Here is a 24278-nt window from a genome sequence, read left to right as displayed (position 1 = left end):
CTTATAGTTATCCTTGAGGACCCAGCCTACCCCTTATGCCATGGCTCATGAAGCCATACACAGGCAGCCTGGACAGGAATCAGGAGCTGTTCAACTACAGGCTGAGCAAGTGCAGAATGGTGGTAACGTGGTAGAATGTGCCTTTGGACGTTTAAAGGGTCGCTGGCGCACTTTACTGACTCGCTCAGACCTCAGCCAAACCAATATTCCCATAGTTATTGCTGCTCCCTGTGTGCTCTACAATCTCTGTGAGAGTAAGGGGGAAGACGTTTATGGCGGGGTGGGAGGCTGAGGCAAATCGCCTTGCCGCTGATTACGCGCAGCCAGACACCAGGGCAATTAGAAGAGCACGCCAGGAAGTGCTACGCATCAGAGAAGCTTTGAAAACCAGTTTCATGACTGGCCAGGCTACGGTGTGAAAGTTCTGTTTGTTTCTCCTCAATGAAAACCCGCCCCCTTGATTGACTCATTCCCTGTAAGCAACCCACCCTCCCCCCTTCGATCACAGCTTGCTTTCAAAGGAAATAAAGTCACTATCGTTTAAAAATCATGTATTCTTTATTAATTGATTATAAACATAGGGAGAGAACTGACAAAGTAGCCCAGGTGGGGTTTCATATGAGCTCTTTCATTGTGGGTCGACTGCATGATCTTAGAGAACATGTCATCTCGCGTGCATTTTTTTTGCCGCCTTATCTGAGATAGCCTTCGGGACGGAGGAGGGAGGCTTGAAAAATTTGCAGCTGCAGGAGGGGAAAAAAGGGAGAGAAGTATTTAAGAAGATACATTTTACAGAACAATGCTTATACTCTTTCACGGTGAACAACACTATTCAGATGACGTAGCACATGTGATTTCGGTACAAGGTCGCATTTTGCATCTTAATATTGAGTGCCTGTGGCTTTGCTGTTAGAGATCACAGACGCAGGGCTGGACAACAGAATTCGGCTTGGATGCAGCCACGGTAAGCTGTTGTCTTTCGGCTTCTGCAACCTTCTTAAAAGCAGCGCCCTCCTTTCCCATACCAAGCAAAGCCCGTTGAGTGCTGTGGTTTTTGTGTTAACGTGCAGCAGAAGAAACCAAACTAACCCCCCCATCCAATTCTCTGGGATGATCGTTTTACCCCTCCCCCCACCGCGTGGCTGGTATCAGGGAAGATCCATGCTAGCGAAATGCGAAGAGCTCAGCGCCAATGGGCCCCCCCTCCACGCCCGCCCCACCGCTTGGTAACTGCAGGGAAGGATTTCTTTTCAGCCACAGGCAAACAGCCCAGTAGGAACGGCCACCTCTGTCCCCTTAATTAAATTCCCGTATTTCAAATAGGTTACCATGAATGATATCACTCTCCTGAGGATAACACAGCGAGATAAAGAACGGATGTTGCTTGAATGCCAGCAAACACCGGGACCATACGCTGCCAGGCTGTGTCATCCAATGATACCAGATTACTTGCTACTAGCATGGAGTGGTATAGTGTCCTACCATGGAGGACGGAATAAGGCTGCCCTGCCCAGAAACCTTCTGCGAAGGCTTTTGGCATACCTCCAGGAGAGCTTCATGGAGATGTCCCTGGAAGATTTCTGCTTAATCCCCAGACACATTAACAGACTTTTCCAGTAGCTGTGCTGGACACGAATGCATCCCAAGTCCTCAGAGAAAATTAATCATTAAAAAACGCTTGCTTTTAAACCATGTTTTATATTTACAAAGGTACACTCTCCAGAGGTCCCTTCCATGGCTTCATTGCCTGGGATTCCGCCTTGGGAGGGTTGGGAGGGTACTTCAGTCAGGCTGAGAAAAAGATCCTGGCTGTTGGGGAGAACGGTGTGCTGTGTGCTCTCCTCAAGCTCGTTGTCCTCCTCCTCCTCCTCATCTTCCCCATCCGCAAAATACTCAGGCTTGGCTGAGAGTAACTCCTCATCGGAATCCATGGTCGGGGTGGGGTAGTGGTGGCGGCCCCCCCTAGAATTGCATGCAGCTCAGCATAGAAGCGGCATGTGTGCGGCTCTGCCCCGCACCTTCCATTTTCTTCTTTGGTTTTCTGGTATGCTTGTCTGAGCTCCTTAACTTTCACGTGGCACTGTAGTGAGTCCCTATTGTGGCCTCTCTCCATCATGCCCTTGGAGATTTTTTCAAATGTTTTGGCATTTCGTCTTTTGGAACATAATTCTGCTAGCATGGAATCATCTCCCCATACAGCGATCAGATCCAGTACCTCCTGTACGGTCCATGCTGGAGCTCTTTTTCAATTCTCGGACTGCATGGTTACCTGTGCTGATGAGCTCTGCGTGTTCACCTATGCTCTCCACGCTGGGCAAACAGGAAATGAAATTCACAAGTTCGCGGGGCTTTTCCTGTCTACATGGCCAGTGCATCCGAGTTCAGATTGCTGTCCAGAGCGGTCACAATGGTGCACTGTGGGATAGCTCCCAGAGGCCAATACCGTCAAATTGCATCCACACTAACCCTAATTCGAACCGGCAATGTCAATTTCAGCGCTACTCCCCTCGGAGTACAGAAATCGATTTTAAGAGCCTTTTATGTCGAAGTAAATGGTGCAGGGTTAATTCGATTTAACGCTGCTAAATTCGACCTAAACTCATAGTGTAGATCAGCCAGAGTTTCCAAACAACTCTCCCATAAATGTGTGTTTAAACTATTTGGTGGTGGCAGCAACTAGATCTAAACTGGAAATTAAGCTTAGGGGATTCTCTCATGCAGGTTCCCACATCTGTACCCTAAAGTTCAGAGTGGGGGTGCAACCTATGACACACTCGCTCCACAGCATTTGTGAGGGTAAAGTGGCTCCAGACAAGTCAGATTTATAAACTCTGTACAGACAGCCAGATCCCACCCATATGCACACTGCTCTTGGTTCCCAGCATGCAAATGAAATCAGGGATGCCATATCTTGATGCATCTTGGCACAGCAGGGACGCAAAGGATGACATCTGCCTGTGCCAAGGGGCACTGTCACACCCTGTCCAGCTGTTGGAAAAGCTCCTGAGCGAACATTGGCACATACCCGGGGGCTACAGAGCTTTGGGAGGGTGTTCATTCCTGTGACAATTCACACATTCAAGTTTTAACAGGGTAACTCCACTGGGTTAACACATCTTTAGGCCGTGGAGGGTGGCGGCTGAGTTCATAGAATCATAGAATATCAGAGTTGGAAGGGACCTCAAGAGGTCATCTAGTCCAACCCCCTACTCAAAGCAGGACCAATTCCCAACTAAATCATCCCAGCCAGGGCTTTGTCAAGCCGGGCCTTAAAAACCTCCAAGGAAGGAGACTCCACCACCTCCCTAGGTAACGCATTCCAGTGTTTCACCACCCTCCTAGTGAAATAGTTTTTCCTGATATCCAACCTGGACTTCCCCACTGCAACTTGAGACCATTGCTCCTTGTTCTGTCATCTGCCACCACTGAGAACAGCCGAGCTCCATCCTTTTTGGAACCCCCCTTCAGGTAGTTGAAGGGTGCTATCAAATCCCCCTTCATTCTTCTCTTCTGGAGACTAAACAATCCCAGTTCCCTCAGCCTCTCCTCATAAGTCATGTGCTCCAGACCCCTACTCATTTTTGTTGCCCTCCGCTGGACTCTTTCCAATTTTTCCACATCCTTCTTGTAGTGTGGGGCCCAAAACTGGACACAGTATTCCAGATGAGGCCTCACCAATGTCGAATAAAGGGGAACGATCACGTCCCTCGATCTGCTGGCAATGCCCCTACTTATACAGCCCAAAATGCCGTTAGCCTTCTTGGCAACAAGAGCACACTGTTGACTCATATCCAGCTTCTCGTCCACTGTGACCCCTAGGTCCTTTTCTGCAGAACTGCTACCTAGCCATTCGGTCCCTAGTCTGTAGCAGTGCATGGGATTCTTCCGTCCTAAGTGCAGGACTCTGCACTTGTCCTTGTTGAACCTCATCAGGTTTTTTTCGGCCCAATCCTCTAATTTGTCTAGGTCCCTCTGTATCCGATCCCTACCCTCTAGTGTATCTACCACGCCTCCTAGTTTAGTATCATCTGCAAACTTGCTGAGAGTGCAGTCCACACCATCCTCCAGATCATTAATAAAGATATTAAACAAAACCGGCCCCAGGACCGACCCTTGGGGCACTCCGCTTGAAACCGGCTGCCAACTAGACATGGAGCCATTGATCACTACCTGTTGAGCCCGACGATCTAGCCAGCTTTCTATCCACCTTACAGTCCATTCATCCAGCCCATACTTCTTTAACTTGGCGGCAAGAATACTGTGGGAGACCGTATCAAAAGCTTTGCTAAAGTCAAGGAATAACATATCCACTGCTTTCCCCTCATCCACAGAGCCAGTTATCTCATCATAGAAGGCAATTAGGTTAGTCAGGCATGACTTCCCCTTCGTGAATCCATGCTGACTGTCCCTGATCACTTTCCTCTCCTCTAAATGTTTCATAATTGATTCCTTGAGTACCTGCTCCATGATTTTTCCAGGGACTGAGGTGAGGCTGACTGGCCTGTAGTTCCCCGGATTCTCCTTCTTCCCTTTTTTAAAGATGAGCACCACATTAGCCTTTTTCCAGTCATCTGTGACCTCCCCCGATCGCCATGAGTTTTCAAAAATAATGGCTAATGGCTCTGCAATCTCACCCGCCAACTCCTTTAGCACCCTCGGATGCAGCGCATCCGGCCCCATGGACTTGTGCACGTCCAGTTTTTCTAAATAGTCCCGAACCACTTCTTTCTCCACAGAGGGTTGGTCACCTTCTCCCCATGCTGTACTGCCCAGTGCAGCAATCTGGGAGCTGACCTTGTGCGTGAAGACAGAGGCAAAAAAATCATTGAGTACATTAGCTTTTTCCACATCCTTGGTCACTAGGTTGCCTCCCTCATTGAGTAAGGGGCCCACACTTTCCTTGATTTTCTTCTTGTTGCTAACATACCTGAAGAAACCCTTCTTGTTACTCTTAACATCTCTTGCTAACTGCAACTCCAAGTGTGATTTGGCCTTCCTGATTTCACTCCTGCATGCCTGAGCAATATTTTTATACTCCTCCCTGGTCATTTGTCCAATCTTCCACTTCTTGTAAGCTTCTTTTTTGGGTTTAAGATCAGCAAGGATTTCACTGTTTAGCCAAGCTGGTCGCCTGCCATATTTACTATTCTTTCTACACATCGGGATGGTTTGTTCCTGCAACCTCAATAAGGATTCTTTAAAATACAGCCAGCTCTCCTGGACCCCTTTGCCCTTCATGTTATTCTCCCAGGGGATCCTGCCCATCTGTTCCCTGAGGGAGTCAAAGTCTGCTTTTCTGAAGTCCAGGGTCCGTATTCTGCTGCTCTCCTTTCTTCCTTGTGTCAGGATCCTGAACTCGACCATCTCATGGTCACTGCCTCCCAGGTTCCCATCGACTTTTGCTTCCCCTACTAGTTCTTCCCTGTTTGTGAGTAGCAGGTCAAGAAAAGCTTTGCCCCTAGTTGGTTCCTCCAGCACTTGCACCAGGAAATTGTCCCCTACACTTTCCCAAAATTTCCTGGATTGCCTGTGCACCGCTGTATTGCTCTCCCAGCAGATATCAGGGTGATTAAAGTCTCCCATGAGAACCAGGGCCTGCGATCTAGCAACTTCTGCTAGTTGCCAGAAGAAAGCCTCGTCCACCTCATCCCCCTGGTCTGGTCGTCTGTAGCAGACTCCAACCACAACATCACCCTTGTTGCTCACACTTCTCAACTTTATCCAGAGACTCTCAGGTTTTTCTGCAGTTTCATACCGGAGCTCTGAGCAGTCATACTCCTCTCTTACATACAACGCAACTCCCCCACCTTTTCTGCCCTGCCTGTCCTTCCTGAACAGTTTATATCCATCCATGACAGTACTCCAGTCATGTGAGTTATCCCACCAAGTCTCTGTTATTCCAATCACATCATAGGTCCCTGACTGTGCCAGGACTTCCAGTTCTCCCTGCTTGTTTCCCAGGCTTCTTGCATTTGTGTATAGGCACTTAAGATAACTCAACGATCGTCCCTCTTTCTCAGCATGAGACAGGAGTCCTCCCCTCTTGCGCTCTCCTGCTTGTGCTTCCTCCCAGGATCCCATTTCCCCACTTACCTCAGGGCTTTGGTCTCCTTCCCCCAGTGAACCTAGTTTAAAGCCCTCCTCACTAGGTTAGCCAGCCTGCTGGCGAAGATGCTCTTCCCTCTCTTCATTAGGTGGAGCCCGTCTCTGCCTAGCACTCCTTCTTCTTGGAACACCTTCCCATGGTCGAAGAATCCAAAGCCTTCTCTCCGACACCACCTGCGTAGCCATTCGTTGACTTCCACGATTCGACGGTCTCTACCCCGGCCTTTTCCTGGCACAGGGAGGATGGACGAGAACACCACTTGCGCCTCAAACTCCTTTATCCTTCTTCCCAGAGCCACGTAGTCTGCAGTGATCCGCTCAAGGTCATTCTTGGCAGTATCATTGGTGCCCACGTGGAGAAGCAGGAAGGGGTAGCGATCTGAGGGCTTGATGAGTCTCGGCAGTCTCTCCGTCACATCGTGTATCCTAGCTCCTGGCAAGCAGCAGACCTCTTGGTTTTCCCGGTTAGGGTGGCAGATAGATGACTCAGTCCCCCTGAGGAGGGCGTCCCCGTTCACCACCACCCTCCTCCTCCTCTTGGGAGTGGTGGTCGTGGAACCCCCATCCCTAGGACAGTGCATCTTTTGCCTTCCAATCGGTGGAGTCTCCTTCTGCTCCCTTCCCTCAGATGGGTCATCTAGTCCACTCTCCGCATTAGTACCTGTAGAGAGAACATGGAAACGATTGCTCACCTGTATCTCCATTGCTGGTGCATGGACGCTCCTCTTTCTCCTTCTGGAGGTCACATGCTGCCAAACCTCCTCACAATCCTTCTGTCCCTGCTGCGCCTGCTCTGAATCTTCAGAACATTGTGGCCGTAGAAGCATCTCCTGACGTCTGTCCAGGAAATCTTCATTTTCCCTTATGCAACGCAGAGTCGACACTCGTTTCTCCAGCCCTCGAACCTTCTCTTCCAATATGGAGACCAGCTTGCACTTTGTACAGACAAAGTCGCTTCTGTCCTGTGGAAGAAAGACAAACATGGCACAACCTGTGCAGGTTACAACAGCTGATCGCTCACCTTCCATATCACCGTCCTCTTAAGAGCTTCCTCAACTGTTGCAGGAACTACTCAGAGAAACCTGCAGATGAAAGCCTCAGTGCACTCTCCCCACGCGAACTCCCAGGCAAACTCCCGCTGTTAGCCTCTGCTGTTCGCCGCTGACCAGTTACAGGTCATTCCAACAGCAGTTGTTCTCTTGGTTAACAAATAAACACCCCCTAGGTGCACTGAACCGAGGAGTGTCCATGCTTCTGTTTGACCTGTGATCAGCAAGGCTATGGGTGAACTCCCAGCACTATGGGAGTCAATGGCAAAGTTCCCACTGACTTCAGTGGGGCTAGAACTTTACCCTGTGCTCCTTCCCCATCACAGCTGGGAACATTCACACAGCTTTCCTCTGAGTGGGTATGAGGGACGGGGCTGTGTTTTACTGCAGTAGGATCTTATGGGGGTGACAGAGGACCCAGGGGAAATGCCACTCCTCTGCATTACAGTGGAGTGCACAACTCTGAGCTTGTGTGTGAACACTGGGGAGCTAAACCCTGGTTTGCAAGTTTACCTGGGGCACAGGCCTTGGCCCAGCTCTCTGCACCATGGGGAATTTCACTTGATGGGGGACCTTGTCAATATCCCTTTACTACAGGTGTTTTTAGAAGACTCCTTCATATAGTATTTGAGTCAGACTTTGCTTTTTTGTTGGCACCTGGAGCCAATTAGAAACAGCCAGGGAGCAGGGCAGGAGATTGGGAAGCTTTGGGCCAGAAGGCAAGGCAACCAGAGAACTGCAAGGGAAAAGAGGAAAGTATAACAGGATGGCACCTATCTTTCATGAGCATTGCCTGGTCAAGTGTGCCTGCAGTTTACAAATAGTATCAGGCCATACCCCCAGGAAGTCCTCCCTCCCTGGAGACAGTCATTTTCACCCACTGGGTCTCTTCTGGCCCCAGCTGAGCCTCTTAGCAGTTCTGTTCCCCTTCTGGGGGTGCATGACAGTTCAACTGTAAGCCCACTTCTCCAGTGACCTATGGGAGGGGAGGGGACTGGACCGGACCAGGCCCACTCACTACTCCAGGTCCCAGCCCAGAAATCCAAAGAATAGCAGCCACACACCACAGATACTTCCCTGGGCCACTTTCCCACAGCCCCAGCCTTCACCAATACTTCACCCTTACCTCAGGGCTCTTCTAGGTTCAGCCAGGAGCTCTTCCTCACTGCTCACCAGCACTGAGGTGTCCATGGTGCTGCTATTCCCTTTGGCCAGCCAAGAGCCCCTCTAGCTCCAACAAGGAACTGACTGATACAGCCGCTGCAGCTCCTTTTATATGGCCCTCCTGAGCCCTGATTGGCTGCTTTCTGCAGCCTTTTCCTGATTGGTCACTTCCTGCACAGTCTCTCTAGGCTGCTTGGAGGGCTTAGCTCCACTGCTTCTTTCCTGGGATGGATGTGGCAGGACCCTAAGGCCTCCAGCAGGGGGCCTCTGGGCCCAGTCCACCCCGTTGCAGGAAGTAAATGGAGAGAAAAGATAGAAAACAAAAGACAGCAAAAAAAAAAGAAAAACACAAAAGACAAGAAAAGATCTGATGGAAATAGCCCCAGAAAAGGGGGGATGGAAGAGGAAATAGAATAGATACAGGCAGAGAAAACAAGGGAAACAAGTGGGGAGAGCTGTGATGATTGCAGAGGGTGGGGGAGGGTGACACACTGCTGGTGGAGGGAAGGTCCCGTGTGCAGAGAGATGGGGAAGGGTCATGTGTATGGGGGAGGGGGAGGACAGCTTATTTTTAAAAGAAGCACAGAGGCAATGATGAAAGGTGACACATTTCACTTTCTATTATTTTTTATTGTCTGTTTCTAAATGGCCCTAAGGGCTGGTCCCTGCTCGATGTCCCAGAGGAAGGCGAAAAACCTCCAATCTGCCCTGGAGGAAAATTCCTTCCTGACCCCAACCATGATGATCAGTTTGACCCTGTGCATGCGAGCAAGGACCACAATGGGAAAGGACCCACTGGTTGCTATGGTTACACACCCTGCCCCAGTCACACCCTGAGATACAGTCTGTGTCCCAGTATTCGCCAATCACCAGTGCTTTCCTCTGATAAGGTACGACTCACTTCATTGCTTCCATCCTGGCAGACAGAACCAACTGCTCTCCTTCCCCAGCAGGTGAACAGATACGAATTTGAATCCTCCCACAGCCCTGTCAAGGTGAATGCTATTTCTTCACCAGTACCACCAGCAGCAGCATCGTTTCCCTACTGGCTGCTCTGACCATCTGCACTGCTTTATCCTTGGTGGGTTCAACAGCCTCTTCCTCCATAGGCAGGTATCAATCAGCCTCTTCATAACACAGATACAACCAGATATTGCTGACCTGTGACAGTTACAACCAGCTCCACTGGTCAGTCCTGACAGACACAACCTCTTACATTGCTTTCCTCTTCCCCTGCACTAACTTCTCCTTCCAGTTCCTCTCTCTATATTCACAACCAGCTCCTTTGTGTCTCTCTTGCCAGGTGGATTTCAACACCACTCACAGCAGAAGCAGATGCACTGTGAATCTAACTGACAGAGACAGCTACACCGCTTCCCCGTTAGAACGGCCAATTTTCTCTGAGCCATAACCTGACAGAGTTAGACCCAACTGCATAGTTCAGCACCCAGTCAGAGTGTAAAACCAGGAGTATTTTCTTACTGTTCATGGCCAGCTGTGCCACTATCACCTGGAAAATTACAAACAGCTCAATTACTTATCTACTAACATCTAATCCAAGATCCCTTCTCTTCATATATACCACCAGCTTCATTGTACTACAGGTGAAACTCCCAATCTGGTCACTGAGTTGATTTCTTTTCAGAAGTTTACTGAGCTGTGCAGTTTGTCAACTGCTTGTCAATTTCTTCTCTCCAAAGGGAAGATCATCGGCATTTCTCGTACCTGAAAGTATGGTCTCATCCATTTATTTCCAAAGGAATGCTTGAAGGCATTTCTCACCTCTCAACAGAACAATCACCTTTCGTATATCTTCCTGGCATAAATCTTCCTACTGTTCCCACAGCTTGAAGCCCAGTCAGCTGTAATGAGCAGTATTTGAAAGATACTTTATTATTACTTGGTATGTTCAGATTCTGGGGTCTTACACTGAAATGTTGCTTTGCATCCGATTTATTTAGCATGAAGAGAACATTGAATGCTCATCTCTTTGTCAGTGATGGTCTGAGCATTGCTCTCCTTTTGCAATGTCTAAATCTTGATGGGTGGTCCCTTAACTAGAGAGAGGAGATGCTTTTCTTACATCTCTGCAAGAATGGCTGTCATCAGTTTTGTGGTATTCCCCTCTGAATGGCAGAAGAATCTGAAAATGTACCCAGAATCATTGACTTCTAGATTATTGCCATGAGACGGAGCACGTCTTACCTCGTCACAGGAATGATCCACTTCATGTATCTTCTTCCTGCACTTCTAAAGACAATAAAGTGCAATGAACAATTCTGCACAAATATAATCAGTAGCACAGCTAATCTCTTGCAAGAGCAGTTCAAATGCTCACCTTTCAGTTGCCCTCTTATTTACTGAGATGTCTAAATACCAATGTTACCACCCAGCTCCATTTTTTCTTTGGTGAACAAAAATGGATCGCTATCATGATCGTTTGCAACTTCCAAGCCTTCCTGTCTGGGAAGATCAGCTCAGCTGCATTTCTTCCATCTGAAAGACTGACCAGATCCATTATTGTCACCTGAACTCTCTGAGCATGTGCATGTCTCACCTCACAAACGGGGACGATCAGCTTCTCTAATTGCTTCTTTAAAAGCTCAGCCCTCTGCTCTCCTGACATCTGGAGAAGTGCGAGGTGCTGTAGTGATCAATATCTGACAGATTTGTTTGGTGTCTGGAGGGCTCTTCACTGAAATGATCATTTTTCATCACCCCACTTTCCCTTAACACAGTATCAGTGCCTCCCTTATGGCCAAACTATGCTTCTGCCAGCTTGCCTTTCTCTAAGTATTGCTCTCCGCCAGGCACTAGGAAAGCAAAGATGCGGCACCATCTGGGTTTGATGGAATAGAGGCATAGACCTGTGTGTGCCATGTGCATCTTGATAGACCTACAGCCCAAATTGTTTTATTATTTTCCTCAGCATGACATACAGGAGGGGCAATCAAAATCAGCCTGGCAGAACATGCATGAGAACGGTCTCTGGACAGAGAAGCAATTGATCAAAATCACATTCTCTGATCTCTTGGGGCCAAGTCCTGTTCCCATTGAAATCAAAAGGTGTTTTGTTATTGAGGTCAATGGGAACAGGCTTTGACATTTGGAGAGGAAAGAACAAAACCACTCAAGTAAGGGCTATGTTGTTTATACCACAGGTATCAAAGGCTGCTGACTCATGTGAGAAAGTCAACAGACATCTGATCTTTGTCCACTGCAAGAGAAAACTCACCAATCAATGAGGCTAGAACAGTCTCTGTACCATACCCAACTCATAAGTTCATCTGCAAAGGATCAAGGAAATATGAAGGCTCCAGATTACCTTAAAGTCCTCACTTCCTTGGTTAGATGCCCCCATTAGTAGATGTTCATAGCCCGGAGGCTGAAGCAGGAAAGAGGCAAATAGAAATGTTTCCAGGTCAGGGCCCTTTAGCTTCTGCCAAGTGCCAAGTGCAGGGAAATCTGTTCTCATTGTGAAGATGGTGTTTGGAGTCACATGGGCAAGTTACATGTCCATCACCCCCACCCATCTTCTAGTTAGAACGTTCACAAAAAGTCCATTCAGTGTAGACAGGCGTTTTCCAGGGTCCGTTGTGAGCTAAATGTTCCTTACTGGGCCATTCAGCTTGACTTGTCCCTTCATGTGCACAATGGCCCACACAGCTGGACACTAAGGGCAGTAGCGTGTGGCCAGATGTGTGCACTGAACATGCTCTCAGCACATTGTCTCTGGATGGCTGGTGCTGACACCAGGCTGGGCTGGGCTGGCCCCATCACTTCAAGGACTGGCCGGCGTGGGTATCATTTAGGAGGGGCCGGGGGGGCCTCTAGCCCCAGAGTTTCTTACCTGTGGGCTGTGAGCAGACCTCGCCCTAGCCCCATATGGAGCTCTTAACTGCAATACAGCTTGAGTGTGATCTGTGATGAGTTCTTTGCTGCTCCCAGCTTGTGCCCTTGGGGCAGGGAGTTTGTTTATAAACAAAAAGAAGAACAGGAGTACTTGTGGCACCTTAGAGACTAACAAATTTATTAGAGCATAAGCTTTCGTGGACTACAGCCCACTTCTTCGGATGCATATCGAAGAAGTGGGCTGTAGTCCACGAAAGCTTATGCTCTAATAAATTTGTTAGTCTCTAAGGTGCCACAAGTACTCCTGTTCTTCTTTTTGCGGATACAGACTAACACGGCTGTTACTCTGAAACTTGTTTATAAACAGAGGCTGGCTGATTATGATAACAAAAGGCTTGTCATTACATTAAATTAAGGATCGTTAGATGATACCGAAAGCATTGCCAGGCACTCCAGTTAAAAGATAGGAAACAAAGGGTAGGAATAAATGTAGTGTCCCCAGGGGTCTGTACTGGGACCAGTGCTAATCAACATATTCATAAATGATCTGGAAATGGGGGTAAAATCTGCAGGTGATACAAAACTACTCAAGATAGTTAAGTCCAAAGCTGACTTCAAAGAGTTACAAAGGGATCTCACAAAACTGGGTGACTGGGCTACATAATGGCAGATGAAATTCAATGTTAACAAATGCAAAGTAATGCACAATCGAAAATCTAATCCCAACTATAAATACAAAATGCTGGGGTCTAAATTAGCTGTTACTACTCAAGAAAGAGATCGTGGAGTCATTGTGGATAGTTCTCTGGAAACATCCACTCAATGTGCAGTAGCAATCAAAAAAGCTAACAGAATATTGGGAATTATTAAGAAAGGGATAGATAATGAGACAGAAAATATCATATTGCCTCAATCTAAATCCATGGTATGCCCACATCTGGAATACTGTGTGCATTTGGTCATGCCATCTCAAAAAAGACATATTAGATTTGGAAAGGGCAACTGAAATGATTAGGGGTGTGGAACACCTTCCCTATGAGGAGAGATTAAAAAGACTGGGGGTTTTCAGCTTGGAAAAGAGACGACTAGGGGGGTTGAAAATCATGAAAATTGAATAAGAAAATGTTAATTATTCCATCAGATAACATAAGAACTAGGGGCCACCAATGAAATTACTAGGCAGCAGATTTAAAACAAACAAAAGAAAGTATTTCTTCATAGTCAACCTGTGGAACTCTTTGCCAGGGGATGTTGTGAAGGCCAAAACTATAACAAGATTCAAAAAAGAACTAGAGAAGTTCCTGGAGGACAGGTCCATCAATGGCTATTAGCCAAGGTAGGCAGGGATGCAACCCCATGTTCTGTGTACCCCTAGCCTTTGTTTGCCAGAAGCTGAGAGTGGGTGACAGGGGATGGATCACTGGCTCACCTGTTCTGTTCATTTCCTCTGGGGCACCTGGCATTGGCCACTGTTGGAAGACAGGATACTGGGCTAGATGGACCCTTGGTCAGACCCAGTCTGGCCATTTTTATATAGAAACCAGATGTAGCTCCCCCGCTGTAACCCACTAGAGCCCACTCCCCTCCCAGAGCTGAGATAGAGCCCAGGAGTCCTGACGGGGTCGCTCTCTCCACAGAGTTAATAACAAAGTAAAAACATACATTAACATTTTAAACCTAACCTGTCTCCCTTAAGTGACTTGCCACGAGATGTCAGAACATGTTAGTATTAGAGCTGAGTGGGTCTAATATTTATTTAATTTCCTTTCTTTTATATAGGAATTAGAGTGCCTAAGTAGCCCCTGGAATCACAACTAAAGTTGCCCCCACCTACCAAAACCTGAAATGGCACCGCTGCTGGCTAGGTGGAGAGAAGGGCCCTGCAGCGGGGAAGGCAGGTTTCCTGGGATGACTCTGGAGGCAGGGATAGTCTGGCTCCCATAGAGATGTTGCACAGAGCAGCAGAAAGGCTGTCTTTGGGTTCAGGCCCTAGGTCCCAGGAGCTGTGGGTTCAGGTCCAGCACTGATACCCGCCACTGTGTGACTGGGCAGGTGCTGTGTGCTCCATGGGGCAGGGCTGTCCCTCGCTCTGCGGCTGTAGCTGCGGTGACAGAGGCCTTCAGTGATTGCAAAAGGATGTCAGAGTGAGGCTGCAAAGCAGCTTTCTGTGTTGAGGTGGAACTTGGAAGGCAAGCTGTGGACCTCTACCTTCTTCTTCAGCAACAGTCTTTGGGGACAGAACAGAGAGGAATTAGGTCTGGTTGACTGTTATTTTAATGTATAGAATCCCACACGCCATGTGCATTTGATGCCACCAAATTACTGGGAATTAACACAGCCTCTCAGGCCAGCCCCGTTGGTGTATATTTACTCCACTAAAATGTACAATTCTACCCCAAACATTTTGCAAATGGAAGATGGTTAGAGTCTGGCACACCACTCTAGGCTTGATTGACATTGGCCAAGTGTCTCATAGTTTTTACTGGTCTGCGCTGCAGGTTCCTCCTTTTGTCTGGGATTCATCCTTCTGGAGCCAAAGGCAATTCTTTGGAATCAGAAATGTGTGGAGCTAAGGGTGTTCTGATTTTGCTTTTGGTTGGAAGTGGGCAGAGTAATTCCTGGGGAAAAACATCCCTCCAGGACTATTTCACCTGGAAGCAGGACAGAACAAAAGACTCCACCAGAGCACAGAGCAATCCTAGATGAGACAGAGACAATGGGACCTAGTTCTGAAGGAAATTGGAAAACTTGGGGAAACATATTCACTGTCCTACTATGAACCCTTCATTCTAATGGCTGTGGGAAGGACACCCACGTATCCCATTCCTCACAAGTACAAGCCAATAGTTATCCAACCTATCCTAAAAATGACCACCCTGTCATTAGCCCAATATCAGACAATGCATTCCATTCTGGGAGAGGGCTCTGTTAAGTCAGCATCTGATTAGGCTCCAGTCTCCTAGAGTAATAACACCTGGTTCCTATACAGTGTTTTCCATCAGAAGATCTCCAGGTGCTGTGCAAAGGAGCTCGATGTCCTTATTCCCATGTTACAGATTCAGCAACTGAAGCACAGGGAGAGGAAGAGACTGTTAGAGCGCTTTCCCTTCACCCTCTCCCCGGGTTCTTGTCACGCAGACAGAAAGCAGAAGACCAGAAAGCAGAAGTGCCGGCAACGTGATGTTTATTGGGGTTAGTTCCAAGCAAACATAACCAGAGCTCTACACGCTGGCAGAGTCTGTTCCCAAGTGTTCCATTCCCAGCTCCGACGCCACAGAGTGGTTACCCTGATCCCCTTCCCCAGCTCCGACGCAACAGAGCGTTTATCCCGATCCCCCTTCCCAGCTCCGATGCTGCAGAGCGTTAACCCACGTCCCCCTTCCCCGCTCCGACACCGCAGAGCCTTGCCTGTGTCCCCATTCCCACCTCCTCCTTCTTAGCAGGCCCAGATATACCCGGGTCTTCGTCCCACCTCTTTTGTATCCCATGGGGGGTGAGGAGAGGGTTGTGCTCTGGCCAAGGCCAGGCGTTTCTTTGGCCTTTAGTGTTTCTTATGCCTCCCGCCCCCATGTCCCCTTGCCCCTCCTAACTGGTTGCTTGACCTTGGCTTGAGAAAGGAGCCAGGCAGCCTTTCAGTGTATGCTCAGATTTAAAATTTTTATTAGAAAATGTTTAAAAATAGATGATACAGAGTGTTGAAACTTCAGTTATTAGTCATCGGGGGTGACATACAGAGTATAGGGGGATGTTAGTATTTTGATATATGCATAACACATACAGTCTGCAATATCCCCAATGGGCGGGGGGGGGTATAAGGTGGATGAATCAAGATACAGTCAGTAAGCAGTGAGGGTACATCACTCATACAGGAATTACAGGCAATCATAGGTATAAATAAGTGGGCCGGGTAATGAGGATAGGATGACCCTCATATGGTGCAGTTCAGTTTGAGGGTTCAGGGGATAAGGTCCAACAGAGGAAGTCTTCAGGTCTCTTCTTCATTGCGGGTGCGTGAAGTCACGCTGGCTCACTCTCGGTATTGGCGGTGGCCAGTGATGTGCTCTGTATAAATGTCTCGGGACCATCGGATAGCGTCCGAGACCATTAGACTTCGCATGAGCCGCGCGTAGCGATGGCCTACCCCGTAGGTCGTAAGTACGCGCTTGTTACAGGGGTCCCAGGCGCCCAGGGCCCCAACGATCAGAGCGTCGGTGTACACCTCATAGCCCTTTGCCCGCAGGGTGTCAGCCAGGGGGGCGTACTTTTCAAGTTTGCAGGCTTGGGCTTCGCGGAAGGCCGGTGTCCTATTCTCGAACGGGATTGTCACATCGACGAGGATGATCTTTTTCCAATCCTCGTCCGTGACGACGATGTCCAGGTGCAGCGGGCTGTCGGTGTCGGGGATAGCGCGGTTAATGGCGCTCTCTCCCAGGCGTGGGGCGATGGCCTTCACTAGGTGGTCCTGGACGGCGTTGTGGCGCAGCTGCCAGGCTCTGGCGTGGGGCTTGCAGCTGCACAGGACGTAGGGCAGGGTCTCCATGATGTACCTGCACTTCCTGCAGTGCTTGTCCCGGTTCCTGTGGCGGACGGCTTCATTGAGAGGAACGCAATCAGTCAGGCGCGGTGTATGAACCGCCAGTCGGCGAATTGAGTGAAGCTGCCCGTGGGGAGAAAGTGGTTGCTGGAGTCCCACTTGCCGGTCACCTCGAAGGCCTTACCCTGGTCCAGCTTTTCCTCACTCCCACCGTGCCCATAACACTTTAGCTCCATCTCTTATCTTTTCCCATTGCACTAAAAGCCCCACCTGACTGTGGGAAATGCAACACACAGTGTCTTTGTTCATTGTTCTTCACACATATTAGGATACGAGATAAGAGTATCAACAAGTCAAACCCAAACTTCTGTCTCAGCCTGACAAACAAGCCTAGATATTAACAGGGACTTGTTCAAGATCCCCCTGCAGCCTAGCCCAGGTTTCCTGAGTCCCGTCCTAGGCTCTGTCCACTAGACCAGCTCAGACATATTTCATTTTGTCCATTCAATGGACCGTATCACAGCCAGTGCGCCAGGGACAGCTGCTGTGGGGCTGCTTGAGCATTTCTAGTCTAGCCCCACTGTGCTCTGGCTTGGTGCTTTCTCTCACTCCTGCCTTCCGGGATGATGGTTTTTAGCCCATCAACAAGACTGAGGAGGCTGGGTCCCAATGCCTGAATGACTGAGACACTGGGAGCCTGGGTCTGCCCTGGGTCCCCTGGACAGCAGTGACTAAGGTTCTAAGTCACTCGGATGAGCCGGGCACAGTCCTTCATCTGGCAGGGTCCGGGAGAATGGGGCTGGGTCACTGTGACCTGGCTGGGATGGGTGGGCCCAGGAGGGACTGGAAGGGGCGGCTGCATTCTGAAGGGATTTGAGAGATTCTATTTCTGGGGCCAAGAGGCTACTTCACCCCATCTCGAGGTGTCACTTAGTCTAGTCTAGTCTAGTCAAGTTCTTATCCTGCACTCATCTCTGAAGCATCCATGTAGCGTCCAGATGGGAATTAAGGACTGACCTCTGTCATGTAGTGTTTGTTCTCTCATTCGCTCATGGGGCAAAAGCATGTGCAAGGGTGTGTCTTGTTTTGGTAAGATTTATACACAGATATTTACACACATGGCTCTGTTTCCAGTAGAGAAGGCAGGTCCGACCCAGGCTCCTGGTCCTTGCAGCAGGAATGGGGAGGTTTGGAATGGGTCTGGGTTTGTGGGGAGCTCGTTCCACCGTCTGGGGCCAGCTGTCAATTAAGTTCTGTCTCCTGCACAGATGAGCTTTACCCTTGTGATAGAGAGTCCACTGGGCCGGAGCAGCGGAGCTGTCACCCACAGTCTCATCCCTGGGCCCAGGCCATGGAGCACCTTGAAGATAAGGGCCGAGCTTCCACCCAGCCTGTCCCCCCGGCTGGCACTTGGGGGTCCTAGCCATGGATGCTCCCACTCCCTGCCCCATGGCATGCAGAGAGGGGGAATCAGGAGTGCAGCCCCTCTTCTCCACTTGTGCCAGGATCTGCAGACTCTAGCATGGCTGTGCAGGGGCTGTCCTCCCCCCACATCCCATCCCACTGCATAGAGGCCTTGGGACTAGGGACAATGGATGGGGCTCACAAAGGTACTTGGATGCTGTGACACTCAGGCCCCTTGGCAAAGGGGCCCGTTTTTTTGCAAACAACTTTAATCTCAGACCTGACAAACTCACTACACCAATTATGTATTGCAGGGTATTTATCCAGAAGGGGTAATATGTAAGGTATCTACAGAAAGCTCATGCCCTCCTCCCCCCCGCAGTACCGCCCTGCCCCGCAGAAACAATTCCGCCCTCGCCGCGGAAACAAACCCTGCTTCCCCAGCGCCGCCCCACCGAAACAGCTGTGGGCCGAAAAGGAAGGTTTGGGGGCGGGGGGGGGAGGAAACGGCACACATAGGGTGACCAGATCACAGCAGTAAAATAGGACCCGCCCCCTCCCCGCTCGGCCCCACCATCACCCCCCTCTTCACCCCCTAACCCTCCGCTGGCTTGCTGCGTCCCTCCTAGTCAGTCCCCCACCCACCACTCGCCTCCTTTCATCTTCTCACTCCCCTGCCAGAAACCCCCATGCCCGCCCCTAGAACCCCTGCTGGCACCCGCTGCTTGCCCACCCGCTCGCCCCCGACTTGCCGCTCACCCCCCCCCCCCAAGTATAAAGCCTCATTCAAAGACCCAGGGGTCACTATATTACTGCACATAGCAGTCAATCAATGCAGTTGTAGATAAATCTCTGCATTATGCATTTTTGTATAACTTTTATATGACTTTGTATTGATCCTTGGTAATATGTTATAGCGGGCCCCTATGGTAGTATAATTAAGGTAAAAGAAAAATGTCTTTTTGCTAGTAGTAGAATAAGATTTTCCCCCCACTTTGTAATCAATTGCCCTGTTGAATGAGGGCTATTTCCCCCCCTCGCCCCAAAGCCGGTCTATTTTATTTTTGCAGAGAAATGAAGGAGCCAGAGTTTAATGGAAATATTTAGCCCCTACAGCGGTCTTGCAGCAGGGGAAGCAGAGTTGATGGGAAGGGAACTGGTTTGGATAGGAGCCCCGTCCCCCTCCTTTGCAAAATAATTTGGGGAGGGGAATCAGATCACCCCGTGCCTCAGTTTCCCCTCTCTGGGGTGGTGGGAGAAGAGATAAAAGTCTCAGCCTGTCGTGTTGCAGACCTTTCGCATTCTCCCCTCTTGATGTATTTGATTTCCTCATCCAAACCTCCCTCTCTCTCTCTCTCACCTGGAATTCACAGCACTAAGTACAGGCTCGGGGCTTTCTTCCTGGGTTACATGATCCCGAGTTTAGTTTTGAAACAGACACAGGCAGGCACAAACTCACCCTCAAACAGCAACACCACCGAAAACCACAAAACCAACCCAATATTACAAACCTAGGGGGAATCACAGGATCAAACACTCACCGACCGAGGCCCCAGCAGCTGCTCAGGTGAGTGAAGTCTACTGCAGAGACTCCTGTCTCCCATCGGACTGGAAGCCCTCTCGGGGTCTCCTCCAGTTGAGTGCCGAGGGGAGGGGAGGGGAAGGCTGCAAAGCACATGTGCCTTCTCCCCCACTCCCGACCTGCAACAGCCACCGCTGCCTCTGCTGGCCAGCGTCTCTCATTGCCTAGCAGCAACAGTTGCTGCTTCCGGGAGAGCCACAGAGCTTTGCTTCAGGCAGGGACGCTGCCCGATCTGCGCGGGGCCCTCTTAGGCGCGGGGCCCAATTCGGGGGAATCGGTGGAATCAGCCTAAAGCTGACCCTGGAGACAACTGAAAACAATCGAAACCACTTGGCAGTAAAAAAGGAACATTACAACAGACAAGGGATCACCCTGCCTGGGAATAGAAACAAAAGACTTTTTCAGTGTAACACTGAAGGGGAGAGGCCCCCTGAATCCATTCACTGAGGAAACATCTTGCTGAACGGGGGTGTTTCATGAAAGTTTGGATCCTGGTTCCTGTGACACTAGCGAATTCTGCAACAGACTGAAATTCAGGGGGGGTGGGAGGTTATTTTGCCCGCTAGGAAAGGGAACTATTGATAAGTGTGGCCCTAGTTTGCATTTTATGATTTTGTTTTGTATTGTAACCACCGGTTTCACCTGCTCACTTGTTTATAGTGGAATCTGTATTCTCTCTTAAATAAACCTTCTCTTGTTTCACTACAAGTGCTGTGTGGTTTACAGGAGCAATGATTTAAGGTGAAACTGGTAAAGTGGGATATGTTGCTCCTTTGGGGGCAGAGGATCTGGGCTTTCTGGGAGTAGCCAGCATCAGGGGCTGGATATCACAGGGGGAATGCTTCAAGGGGACTGGGGTGCACCTGTGAGGCAGACAGGGCTGGCCTAGCCCATAGGAGAGCGATTGAGTGGCTGACGGGCTGGTGGGGTTAGGGAGCTGACCCCAGCCACCACAGCAAGGCTCCCTCTGGCTAGAGTACCTCAGTCCTGGGTACCCCAAGAAAATCACAGGCAGCTAAACCCCAGACTAGGTCTGGGGTTTAGGTGCCTAAGTCTCAGTTTGAGACTTCACTGAGATCCACAAACCTCCCCCTGGCCCATGTAGGCGCCTAAACTCATTTGGCACCAACGTTTTCAGGGAAAAGTTGCCTCCACCCCTAAGTTTGTGCCTTGGGGCATGTGCCCTGCTGTCTCCCTCTAGGCGCCTGAGTACTTAGCTCCTGCCTACGCCCCAGTGCGATCTGTGAATCGGGGGAAGACAGGCACCATCAGACTTGCATGCAGGGTCCAAGCCAGTATGCGCGCTCAGAGGCCACCTACCGGAGCAGGTCCCATCAAAGTCTGGCTGGCAGCGAAGGAGGTGGTGGTGTCCACCGTATGGCTTCTAGCCCACTGGTTAGCACACTCAGCTGGCCTGTGGGAACCCCAGGTTCAATTCCCCCATTTACTTGCGGCGGAGAAAGGATTGGCACAGGATAGGTTTCCTAACCACTGGGCTAAGGGATATTCTGATGGAGGATCCCTCGGTTTCAGCTGTCGTATTCTGGATCAATACCAGATCATTGGAGCAGGGGACTGGGCCCTGGATTTCCCACCTCCCAGCTCAGTCCCTACCCACCAGGCTTCATAGTCACACTCTCTCTGGCCCAATGACTCTTCAAGCTGTGACTCGGTGCGGGGGGAGGAATAGGAAAGGGATGCAGTGAGGTTCTGCACACGTGAAAGGAAGTGCTGCAAGACACAGCCAAGCAGAGGGACGGTTTAAGCTGTCTCCGGTCCAGGGATTGAGCGAGAGGGGAGGCTGGCAGGTCGGCACTGGAGATGGTAGGTCTAGCACCTTCTTCTACCTGGGGACGTGGCTGGCTTCACCTGTGCAGTGTTTAGGAAGGAGGGAGGCGGGCAGAGGAGCTGCTGCTCACAAGGGAGAGCTACAAGCTGGCTCCTTAGCAACAGCCCCCACTCCCCGCCCCAGACACCTCTGAGTGTGGGGACAGGGGACAGTGCCAGGAACAGAGACCCCAAATGGCCCCCAGAGCAGGACCCTGCATGGGCAGCAGGGACGATGCCCTGACAGTGCCCCAAGACCCCTGCAGAAGGAAACTCCAGGTGGTGAGGGGGGGTTGAGTTCTCTCCTGTGCTCAACTCGCCAAGATTAATTGAAATGAGACCACCCAGCTTCAACCAGCAGAGCCCCACTGCCCCGCCCTGAGCTGTCAGGTGAGCCCCCTCCCCCGCCCACTGCTGCCCAGCCCTGAGCTGTCAAGAGAGTCCCTTCCCCCTCTACTGTCCAGCCCTGAGCTGAGGCAAGCCCCCTCATGCACTCCCACCCAGCCCTGAGCTGCGCAGGGAGAACCCCTCACCCCACTGTCCCGCCCTGAGTGGCCAGGGAGAGAACCCCTCCCCACCCCACAGCCCAACCCTGAACCGGTAAGGACAGCCCCCACCCCCATGCTGTGCAATTGGGATTTCCCTCAGTCCCCTGAGCTGGGTAGCTCTCTCCCCCAGCAAACCCATGAATATCCCCTGCACATCAGCTCGAGATCCCGACCTGGGAAGCAGAGCTAAAGGTTAAAAACTGCATGGGGGGCTCTTCCCCGCTTTCCCCTTCCCTTCCTTTCTGCCTTCCCTCCAGAGCTCCTACACTAATGACCTTACTGAATGCTAGCCAATGGCTCCCTGTGCCCCCCAATTCCAGCCAGGTGACTGGTACAGCCGGCTTTGGGGGCGTCACTGGGAAGAGCTGGCGCACGGGCGGTGGAATAGCAGCAACCCCAGCATGAGGATTGGTTGGGAAAGTGGAGATGGGCTACCAGAGACGGCCTCATTCAAAGCCTCCCTGCCAGCCAAAAGACAGCATGGAGCCTCTCCGGCCTGGGAGGCTGCTTGGGGAGCCAGCCAGCCACCCCTGGGAAGCTGAGACCCGGATGAGAGGTGCAGCCAGGCCTTGCCACACCACCAGCCTAGCTTCACTGGTTCAGACCACACCCCTCCTTTCCCCCAGATCTCTGGCAAGGCTGGGCTCAGCCCCTGTTGGTAAGATGCCAGAGGGTACATCTGTACTGTGCTTTACACCCACAGCAGTGCGTCTCACAGCCCAGGTTCGCAGAGCTCACACTATGGCCCTACACACAGCTGTGTAGACATTCGGGCTGGGGCAGGATCCTGCCCTCTGAAGCCCAGGGAGAGGAGGGGCCTGCTGGCGCAGCTTGCAGCATTTCAGGTTTAGACCCAGGGATGGTTCCCATTGTTTCTAATTCTAATATAACTCTATTAAACTGGAATATTGCTCCGACTGACTGAGCTGCTCAGCTGTTTATCTGATTTATAGACAAAAACTGCCTCCATCCTCTGAGCTCAACTCGTGACACTGACCGACAACATCTCACACTCATACTCACGTTCTCCAGGACGTTCATTAACAACCTGTTGTGGAGATTCATAGATTCATAGATTCTAGGACTGGAAGGGACCTCGAGAGGTCATCGAGTCCAGTCCCCTGCCCGCATGGCAGAACCAAATACTGTCTAGACCATCCCTGATAGACATTTATCTAACCTACTCTTAAATATCTCCAGAGATGGAGATTCCACAACCTCCCTAGGCAATTTATTCCAGTGTTTAACCACCCTGACAGAGATGATGTTGCTAAATCGAATCACTTGCCCGAAATTCCAACTGTTCCTTCTTCCCCTGTGGAGGCTGGCAGCTCTTCCCTCTGAGATTCTGCATTTTATCTGCATGGTAAATAGGAACTAATCAGAGACAGTGTCTGTGTCAGCCAGGTGTGTCCAACAGTGTCTGTTTCAGCTCAGTGTGTAAATATGCCTGGACCTGCCTGCTGTGAAGCACAGAGGGGTTTATGGACATGTTTTTCTGACCCCCAGGGCAGCGCCGGAGGACTCTGCTCCAGTCCAAGGGCTTGGGGATGTGGCTGGAATGTCACCCGACTCCTGTGCTTTGTTGCCATTAGCTGGGGTAAGCCTTCCTCCTGCTCTTTGATGGCCTGCCGCTGCCCCTGCCAGGGGAGAATTCACAGACGTATCCTGGAAAGCCCTGGGAGGGGAGTAGTATTGTTGTGGCACCATCAGTCGCTCTGGTCTAACTAGGACATTTCAATGCCAGGCCCGTTGAAACAGATTCATTTGGCCAGAATTCCCACCTGGGGTGATTATTTAGGGACCTAAATCCTATTCCTCCTAATCTCTTCTCTTGGCTTTTGGCCCCTCTGTATCCCAGAAAGCAGTAGAGTCCCTAGCAATTACTTGAGAAACACGGCCCCCTGAGGCTGAGGGAGCCAGGCGCTTCCACCCTAGTTACAATGGAGAGGCCTTCACATGGGCCTGCACGGCTTCCCAAGGCAGCTCACAGTTCCCCAGCCAGGCCAGGGGCCGATGATCTCCTCTGCACTGTGGTCCAGGCCAGCCCTCCCCTCTGCAAGTGCTTCCCTGGGCCTGCTAACTGCACTGAGAATGTCTGGACCTAGGGGTGAAAGTAACTTAAAGGACTTACCGGTACTTTGGAGTCCTCAGCAGGGGGTGTGGCCTCAACCAGAAGGGGCGGGGCCTTTAAATACCCTGGCTCTTTAAAT

The 24278-nt window shown here is 50.5% G+C and overlaps 2 protein-coding genes across 4 annotated transcripts in view; one reads left to right on the top strand and one right to left on the bottom strand.

Annotated features, from left to right (window-relative positions):
* Positions 1-559: 559 nt before the first annotated feature.
* Positions 560-19940, bottom strand: LOC135975577 (uncharacterized). 2 transcript variants are annotated; one of them, XM_065566901.1, is made up of 4 exons: positions 19650-19935; positions 10524-10568; positions 6798-7067; positions 560-743 (listed from the first exon to the last, which is right to left on the bottom strand). In XM_065566901.1, exons 1-4 carry the CDS (start codon positions 19710-19712, stop codon positions 693-695), a joined length of 429 nt encoding a protein of 142 aa, XP_065422973.1. In that variant the 5' UTR covers positions 19713-19935; the 3' UTR covers positions 560-692. The 2 variants fall into 2 exon arrangements, with proteins under 2 accessions (XP_065422973.1, XP_065422972.1); XM_065566900.1 differs by lacking the exon at positions 560-743 and having other exon boundaries at positions 5760-7067; positions 19650-19940.
* A 1459-nt stretch (positions 19941-21399) lies between these two features.
* Positions 21400-24278, top strand: part of LOC135975576 (P-selectin-like) — a 31150-nt gene continuing 28271 nt past the window's right edge. For both annotated transcript variants that reach the window (XM_065566897.1, XM_065566899.1), the window contains exons 1-2: positions 21400-21514; positions 23575-23665. In XM_065566897.1, coding sequence (XP_065422969.1) covers positions 21512-21514; positions 23575-23665 — 94 coding nt within the window. In that variant the 5' untranslated portion in view covers positions 21400-21511. The remainder of the gene's footprint in view (positions 21515-23574; positions 23666-24278) is intronic.

The sequence above is a fragment of the Chrysemys picta genome, chromosome 14 (genome assembly GCF_011386835.1).
Source record: "Chrysemys picta bellii isolate R12L10 chromosome 14, ASM1138683v2, whole genome shotgun sequence".
In the NCBI taxonomy this organism is placed as follows: domain Eukaryota; kingdom Metazoa; phylum Chordata; order Testudines; family Emydidae; genus Chrysemys; species Chrysemys picta.
This window is presented reverse-complemented; position numbering and strand designations above follow the sequence as displayed.

What these genes read in the sequence shown, in the direction of transcription:
- LOC135975577 (XM_065566900.1), bottom strand. Translation starts at nt 19,712, where the DNA reads ATGGGAGACAGGAGTCTCTGCAGTAGACTTCACTCACCTGAGCAGCTG. An exon ending in AGCTGCTGGGGCCTCGGTCG is followed by an intron (nt 10,569 to 19,649) that starts GTGAGTGTTTGA and finishes TATTGTCTTTAG; the next exon opens with AAGTGCAGGAAGAAGATACA. An exon ending in TGGATCATTCCTGTGACGAG is followed by an intron (nt 7,068 to 10,523) that starts GTAAGACGTGCT and finishes TTTCTTCCACAG; the next exon opens with GACAGAAGCGACTTTGTCTG.